This window comes from Crocuta crocuta, unplaced genomic scaffold, assembly GCF_008692635.1.
Source record: "Crocuta crocuta isolate KB4526 unplaced genomic scaffold, BGI_CrCroc_1.0 scaffold54, whole genome shotgun sequence".
Lineage (NCBI taxonomy): Eukaryota > Metazoa > Chordata > Mammalia > Carnivora > Hyaenidae > Crocuta > Crocuta crocuta.
The window spans coordinates 4290222-4298580 of record NW_027530356.1 but is presented as its reverse complement, the minus strand read 5'-3'; the positions used below and the strand labels follow the sequence as shown (position 1 = coordinate 4298580).

General features: G+C 41.1%; 1 protein-coding gene across 1 annotated transcript in view; it reads left to right on the top strand.

Moving 5' to 3' along the window:
- Window positions 1-397: 397 nt before the first annotated feature.
- Window positions 398-8359, top strand: part of ERICH6 (glutamate rich 6) — a 29765-nt gene continuing 21803 nt past the window's right edge. The window contains exons 1-3 of the mRNA XM_077765899.1: window positions 398-879; window positions 1999-2056; window positions 6693-6787. Of these exons, the coding sequence (XP_077622025.1) occupies window positions 450-879; window positions 1999-2056; window positions 6693-6787 (583 nt within the window). The 5' untranslated portion in view covers window positions 398-449. The remainder of the gene's footprint in view (window positions 880-1998; window positions 2057-6692; window positions 6788-8359) is intronic.

Here is an 8359-nt window from a genome sequence, read left to right as displayed (position 1 = left end):
TTTAATCGTTAAGTTACAATAAGGATGTGTCTACTGGAAAACCAAAGTCCAGCATCAGCAATACCAAGTGACCTAACAGCGTCCTTCTCTAGTAGCCCCCCCCCACACACACTCAAACAAGCAAACAAACAAAAATGCTCCAAAGGAGCTAAGAGGAAAGGGAGATCAGTTGGCCACATGCTATCAGGGGGTCTCTGCGACCCCAGAAAGGAGATGAGAAAGAGGCTAGCAGAGGTCCTGGCTCCTTAGCAGCTCTCTGCCGCGACGCCGCTCTTCCCACACCTCGGGTTGAGTCCTGCCGCTTTAAATCCCCCCCCCACCCCCCACCGCTTGGGAGCGCCCTGGCCGTTGCCCCTGGAGACGGACGCACCAGCCAGCGCTCCCAGCCAGACTTGGACTGGCCGCTGCACCTGCCACTCCGCTAGCTGCGACCCCGCTTCCCTCCAGCCATGGCCAACTCGCGCCCGCGTCGTGGCTCCAGAAACCCAGCGAAGGAGGAGGGCCCGGAGGAAAAGGAGGAGAGAGAGGAGGAGGTGGAGGAGGAGGTGGAGGAGGAGGAAGAAGAGGAGGAGGAAGAAGAGGAGTTGTCGATGGAGGAAGAGGAGGAAGAGGAAGAGACGGAGAAGGAGGAAGCCAAGGAGAAGACAGGGGACGCCAAGACTCAGGAGGTCCAAGGGACGTTCAGCGAAGACTACTTCTGGAAGATTTTGGACATCGGTGACAGCAATGATGAAAACACAAGGGCCTTTCTTCCCCGATTAACCAGCGTCGCCAGCCCCAGCCTGAGCCCGACCTGGACGACTTTCAGCGGGACGTCGAGCCTGTCGTGGAGCGAGACACCTATCTTGAGCTCACACTTGAGCATCTCCTCCCAGAAAAGTACAGCCCCTGCCCGCCCCTTCCTCTAAGGCTTCCCTGGCCCTAGGGACCGCTGGTGCTGGTCCTGCAACGTCAGAGCCTTGGTCTACCCGGGTGTAGGGTTTCAAAATACATGCACCACTCCACACACAACCCAGTCCATCTCGGCCCCTTTATTCAAAGGCACTAGAATCTTGGCCGAGCTGTTCTGTTGGCTCACGATTTAGGACATCCGTACAACACTTGGTGAGACTGGGAAACTTGGGCAGTGCGTTACCGAGCTCATTTGCAATACTTCTATGTGCATTCAGGCCGGGATCCTGTTCCCTCCCTCCCCCTCCCCCCNCGTCTCCCTCTCTCTGTCTAGCTCTCTCTTCCCCCTCCCTCTCCCTGTGTCTCCTGCTCTCTTCCTCTCTCTCCCTACCGCCCCCCCACCTTCCCCATCCACACTTTCTCTTTTTCTCAGAAACACACACAGGAACATGCCACTTTTTTCAGGGTGTTATGCTACAAAGACAGCCCTGTAAAAACAAAACAAAAAAAAAACAAAAACAAAAAACCCACAACACCTCATTTTTGTGTTTAAGTTCCTAAGCTAAAGCCACTTCAGTCACTTCCTTAAAAAGAGACACAGAGCACTTTATTTAGAGTGTGGACATTTCCTTTTCAGGACCATTTTTTATTGAGTAAAATATGGAAGGGATCTGTCCCCGGCATTATAGAATGTTTACCAGCGTCCCTGGCCTCTAGCCCTGGCTATGCCATGAGCCCCGACTCTGATTTGGGACAATCAAAAATGTTTTCAGGGTCTCCTGGGCACCTCAGTCGGTTCCGCATCTGAATTCAGCTCAGGTCATGATCTCAGGTCATAATCTGAATTCAGCTCAGGTCAGTTCAGGGCCCGCACACGGCTCTTTGCTGTCACCACGGAGCCCACTTCCAATCTTCTGTCCCCCACTCTCTCTGCCCATTCCACTCATGCTCAGGCTTGCACTCTCTCAAAACATAAACAACCATGAAAAAGATAAGAAAAAAACTATCTTCAGAGTTGCCAAATGTCTCCTGGGGGGCAGAAGTTGTCCTTTTGAGAACCACTGATTTAGAAAGAGTGGCTAAATTTTTTAATGTTTCATTCAACAGGTTTTCCTAAAATATTTCAGACATTTAGGAAAGATATACCTGAAATAAATTTAGATAGGTAAGAAAATGTTTTGCTTACATATAATTTTTTTAAGCTGATGACGTTTACTTTTACCTCTTGGATAAATATGTCTGGAAGTAGAGTAAAAATAATTCAGGACACTTACAACCAATTTCTTAAAAAAGGATTTTTAAAAATCTATACTGTTAGACACTTTAAGGATAGAGACCATCTAAATACAGAGAAGGTGTGCCCGCTTGATACAACATGAAATAATAAACATGTGTACAATAGCAAACGCCTGAACATTTAGGACATAGATCTCTATTGGCAAAATGAGACAATGTTTAGATACACTTCCTGTGAAGGGAAGTGGAAATTATGGTCTTATTTTTTCCCCTCTCTCTCTTTCTTCTTGTTATTGCTATTGGCCTCCAAGAACAGAAAGATACCTGAGAAATACCTTTTGGAACATCTTTATAAATCTTTAAAAACCTACGTCCATGCTCTTGAATTACTGTTCACCTAAGCATTGCCTTTACAAGCAATGTTTAAATTCCTAACCATAAGGAGGATTGTTCTGTCCCACTCTTATGTTTTTATTTATCCTTTTAATTCAACATTATAATAAAAATAATATATGCTCATGGTTACAATATTAGTGTATACAAAGGTATAAAATGAAAAAATTCCATGCATGCTTTTCTTTACACCCACACTCCCATCCACCAGGGTTAACATATTGTTAACAGTTTGTTTCTAATTTTATTTTTATTTATCTTAAAGATTTTATTTTTAAGTAATCTCTACACCCAACATGGGGCTCTAATTCACAACCCCAAGATCAAGAGTTGCATGCTCTACTGACTTTGCCAGCCAGGCACCCTTCCAATATAATTTTAAATAGCATATTTTATTTTTTAGTATATTTTAATTCCCCAATTTATCAGTTTTTGACATAATTATGAAAGATGAGGAATATAACACACTATGTCCTTCTTCATTTTTGGTAGTTATGTTTTTTTTAGTTTTTTTAGCCTTTAGGACTTAAAAGTATTCAAACCTCTACTATCTAATTTATCAAGTTTAACAACTTGTATTAACTCTATTATGAGGAATAAACACATTAATGCATTTCTACCTCCCTCTATCTCTCCTCTCATCCTTTCTTCTCCCAATTAACAGCAAATGATGTACATCTTATAACAAACTATATGAATATATATTCATATAAAGTCATATTACTTTGCCAAGTTTATGTTTGTATTAAGTTTTATAATCATAATTAACTCAGTACAGATTAATTCTGGAAAGGAAAATCAATCAACAATACTCACAATTTCATACTAAGAAATCCAACAATATGATTGGATTCTGCACAAAAAGCCCAGAATCCTATGTCTGTAAAACTTGGCTCCTAAAAGGAGAACTTTTCAACTCTCGGGTTTTAATGCCTTCAGCTTTCCTGAGTTGGGTTAAAGGGCCACACTTTCCTGATTCCCATATTACTTTCTTTCTTTCATTCCTTTTCTCTTTGCTGGAGAATTATTTCATGTAGATCTCAGGGGTAGTCAGATTTCTGAGTTTTTTCCTGTCTGGAGATTTCTTCATTTTTACCCTCACACTTAATTAATAACATAACGCGGCATAAAAGAATACATTTAAAACCATTTTCCTCAGCGCTCTGCAGACATTGCTTCTTTGCCTTCTAGTATCTAGTATTGCTGATCAATCTGATTCCCAAATACTTCTGGTATTTATTTCCGCCCCTTCATGTGTCTTCTTTTCTCCAGAACTCCTACCAGATGGCTATTGGCCCTCTTGGATATCAAGATTTTTTGTATTTATATGATAATATGCAGCCCTTGTACAAAAATTTTTGTTTCGGTACTCATATTTGTCATTTCCAAGAACCTGTTCTTGTTGCTGTTCAAATAGTTGTTTTTAAATCTCTTTTAAGGGTGCTCTTATACTAACGTTCTTTTTTGTTCTTTGAAGTGCTTCTTTTCTTTTCAGAATTAGTTCTGTTTATCTTGATCTTTCTCTTCTATGCTATTGATTGCCCTTAAGTAACTGGTAATCCTTGGTTATCAATTTGTATTTATAAATGAATGAGCCGGTAGGTAATCCGAATGGAGTCCTTCTGCAGCTGAACAGTTCCTAAGAGGGCGTGCCTGGAAGGCTGGCTGTGAGTCCTAGTGGGTGAATGGGGAATGTCAGCTTGTGGAGCATTGGTAGGAAGCAGGCAAGATGGATACCCCACTATTACTAGGGTTAGGATAAGGACACCATTGTGTGGTTGGAGCTCTTCACGCATTTCACTTCTGGGTGGGATGCCCTTTCCTCCTTTCTCATCCAAGCCTACTGGGCAGGTTCTGCGTAACCTCATTCTGTGCTCTGCTTTTCTTTCAGACCTACCAACTCCCAAGACAGACTGTCCACTCTTTGTAGGAAGCAGTTTTGGGGGCTTTATCTGGAAATAAAAAGAACAGCTCCCTGGCCAGGTGCTCTGAGGTGACTCCTTGAACTCCACTGATGGCAGTCTCCAGCCCTCTCCTCTCTGCATTTGGTTGAGTCTGAGTTAGGGTCTTCCCAGAAGAAACTTACTTACCTCTCTTGCCTTGAACTGCGGTGTTCTCCACTCTGGTTTTCCATCAAACTAAAGCCATTTATTGTCATTCTTGAGGGACTTCAATATTACTTGTCTACCGATGACACCTTTCTTATTTTCCAGGGCTATTTTTTTTTTATTTGTTTGTTTGTCCTTATTATTTCAGTAAGATCTTGGAAAGGAAGGGAAGGAGAATTGGGTGCTCAACTGCTATCCTGACCTGGACCTCCTATTATATGGGAGCCTCTCTTTAACTCGATCAAATTCTTAATTTCTCCTCTTAAATCTTCCTAAGAAAATGCTTCTTTTATATTTTAAAGCATTCTCATGGGGCACCTGGGTGGCTCAGTTGGTTGAGCATCCAACTTCAGCTCTGGTCATGATCTCACGGTCCGTGAGTTCGAGTCCCGTGTAGGGCTTTGTGCTGACAGCTCGGAGCCTGGAGCCTGCTTCGGATTCTGCATCTCCCACTCTCTCTGCCCCTCCCCCACTCATGCTCTGTCTCTCTCATTCTCGAAAATGAATGGTAAAAATTTTTTTTAAAAAGCATTCTCTGGTGAATTTGGTGAGATTGTGTTTTTAAGGAAATTTGTCCTTTAAAGTCATAAAATGCAATCAATATTGGCTCACCTTCTATGTTTTATTGCCCCATTACTATTCTGGTTGAAAATGGGGCCAACTATATGTGGCAGATAAATGCGGAAAAACACGGGTTCTGAAGCCAAACAGGTCCAGGCCCCATTTGCATCTACTGCAATACAATTCCTCAGAGGTTCCCTAGAGCCTCAGTTTCCTTACGTGTAGAGGAGAGAATATCCATACATGCCTTGATTAGTCTTTGTTAATATCAATGAAATCATGTGACTAAAGCAACCACTATGAATGTACCACTACATAGTCAGTCCTCAGTAGATGTTAATTTTTGTCAGCCTCTGCCATCTGCCATCTTTCCGCATAATTTCAGAAACAACCTTCGGTGTTGGTGTAAGGAAGACAGAGAGACCCAGATGAACAATGTAGGTCTGTTTTGTTAACCACTGAACTGGAAAAAAGGCCAATTGTTAAACATTGTCTAGGGATTGCTCCTTAATATTCTTTTTTACACTTGGTCCCTATAACTTGTTTCTCTGGGAGGTTAGACAAACAGGACTCCCTCAGAGACTTGCACAAGTGGCTTCAGCCGAGTCGTTCTTCACTTCTTACAAGACACAGTCATTTTGGAATTAAAGCACCCGACTGATGCAATGTGTCAAGGAACAAAAGCATCAGAAAAGATGGAGACAGTACTAAGAAAGGTGAAAAAGTGACAACCCTAAAATTGACTCAATCATTTGATAAAACCTGATAATTTTAGAAGATCAGCAAATTATTAGAAAAGAATTGAAATTCAAAGAGGTGAAGGAACTTGAAGCACTAGTTATTATTTACTTGTTATCAGTAATAGTCATTTTAACTAGTAAAAGTCAATACATTTCTGCCTTCCTATCATGTCAATAACTCAAGTAACTGAACTACTTGTAGGAAGAATACAAATACTACAAATTGTTTGATTACAATGCATTTAACTTCAACCCTTTTTTAAAAAAAGAAGTTTGGGTCATTTTTCAGCTGTTTAATTGGGTCACCTGACTGGTTTAGTTGGAGGAACACAGAGCTCTTAAACTCAAGGTTGTGAGTTTGAACACCACTTTGCATGTAGAGATTACTTAAATAAATCTTAAAAATAAATAAAAATAAAATGAATAATATGTCTCATTTAAATACAGGTAAATGTTTAAACACACACCACCACCACCACCACCACCACACATGCACAGATATAGTCGTAGTAATTTATTCACTGGGGAGAAAAATATGGTATTGGGAGCCTTCGGGACATAGAAAGGAGTACTTTCCCTATGATGCAAACACACTGTGCCCAACTTTACTGAGAGAGAAGAATGGAAGAAGACATTTCAAAGAAAATAGAAACCAGGATCTTCTATGTATGTGCATTATTTGATTGTTAAACATTCTGTATTTGGAAGTGGTGCTAACAACTAAATAGGCATACTCACAACTAACATTTTGTCTAAACTTCAGGACCATGTATCACAGTTTGTATCCAGGAATTCCAGTGTCAGTACAAACGGAAGAAAGCTGGCTTCAAGAATTATCTGGCAAAAGTAGGAAGCCAAGTAAGTAGTGTGATTTCTTAGCTTTTGCTCGGAGATGAGATGGCACATTGGAAAGAGCATGGCCGGAGGCGCCAGGGAGAGCCAGCTTTGAATCCCAGCATGACCCAAACTGACACAGAGATGATAGCCTCCCAGAATCTCAGGTTCTTCCCATGTCAGTAATAATAATAATACTTATGTCACAGAATTGTTATAAAGAGCAAAATGAGATTAAATATCTACACTCTTTGACCCTTGGTCTGTAATAAATGCTAATGTTTAATGTTCACATCAAAAAAAAGCTGCCGTTCTATTTGGATACATATTTTCACTTTTTACCAAAGTAGTAACATGCGTGCTGTAGTCTAAGTAGCAACCATTGAGATAGATAATACAAAAATTAAAATTTTAATCTATCCCTGTATAAGTAATTATGAATAGCCTTTCCCGTTAACTTTTATATTTGTTTTATGTCACTTATTCATCAGATGCTTACTGAGCACCTAGCACACGCCAAGCAACCATCATAGTCCAAACCCTGTTCTAGGGAAATGGCAATGAAAAAAAAAATTGACAACACCGGTCTCCGTGATCGGGCATTAAAGTGTGGAAGGTGGAGGTGATGGTGAAAGAGATAAGAAATAAGGAAAATAAGGAAATATGTATTATATATAATTAGGTGATAATATATGTAATATATATACATTATATATGTATGTATATATATAATTAAGTGCTAAGGAGGAAACGCAGAGGAAAGGATGGAAAGTGTTGGTTGGGAGGGGTACAAATTTACACAGGGTGCTCAGGGGAATCTTCACTGAGAAGCTAAAATATTTGTGCAAAGACCTCAAGGACATGAGAGTGTGAGCCAGGATGATCTTGGGGAAAGATCGCAGGCACACGGACTAGCAGGCGCCTCCTCCTAGAACAAGGAGGCAGTTTGTGTGGCTGCAGTAAAATAGTCAAGAGGAGAATCTGACGGGGGAATAAGGCCAAAGGAACACCTGAAGACCAAATCTTTTTCAATGGGAATGAAGTAGAAAGACCCCTGAGGATTTGCACAGAAGAGTGACAAAATCCAACATAAAAATGGACCAAATATTAAGAAGATGTTAATAAATCCCAAACTAATCTACACAGTCAGTAGAATTCTGATGGGGTGTGTCAATGGAATTTGACAAGTTCATTTGTCGCCCTTGCTTAGCAGTGTTAAAAGAAAAACAGGTATTTCCAGGTTTCTACATTGGAGCAAACATGAACGGAATGGAGCAATGCCAAACTGCAAATAGGTAGGAGTGCTCCCCAGACAACAGCAAGGAGGGATTTTTACAAAGACACCAGAACAAAACAAGGACAATGTTTGATTGGCTATAGCTTAAGGGGTTGTATTACTTGGGAAAGTCTGCTTGGCTGTCTGTTCCTAACCTGAGGCATTTACAGAAATTGACTCTGGCTCAGATTTCAGTTTGCTTTCTGGGGCCACCAAAGAAGGCATTAGGACCACCTCTGATGGCCGCTTGGTTTGATTCCTATAACAGCAGGACCCTAGTGTACCTCTCCATTTCTTTCAGATCTTTGTTCATAGTTCCC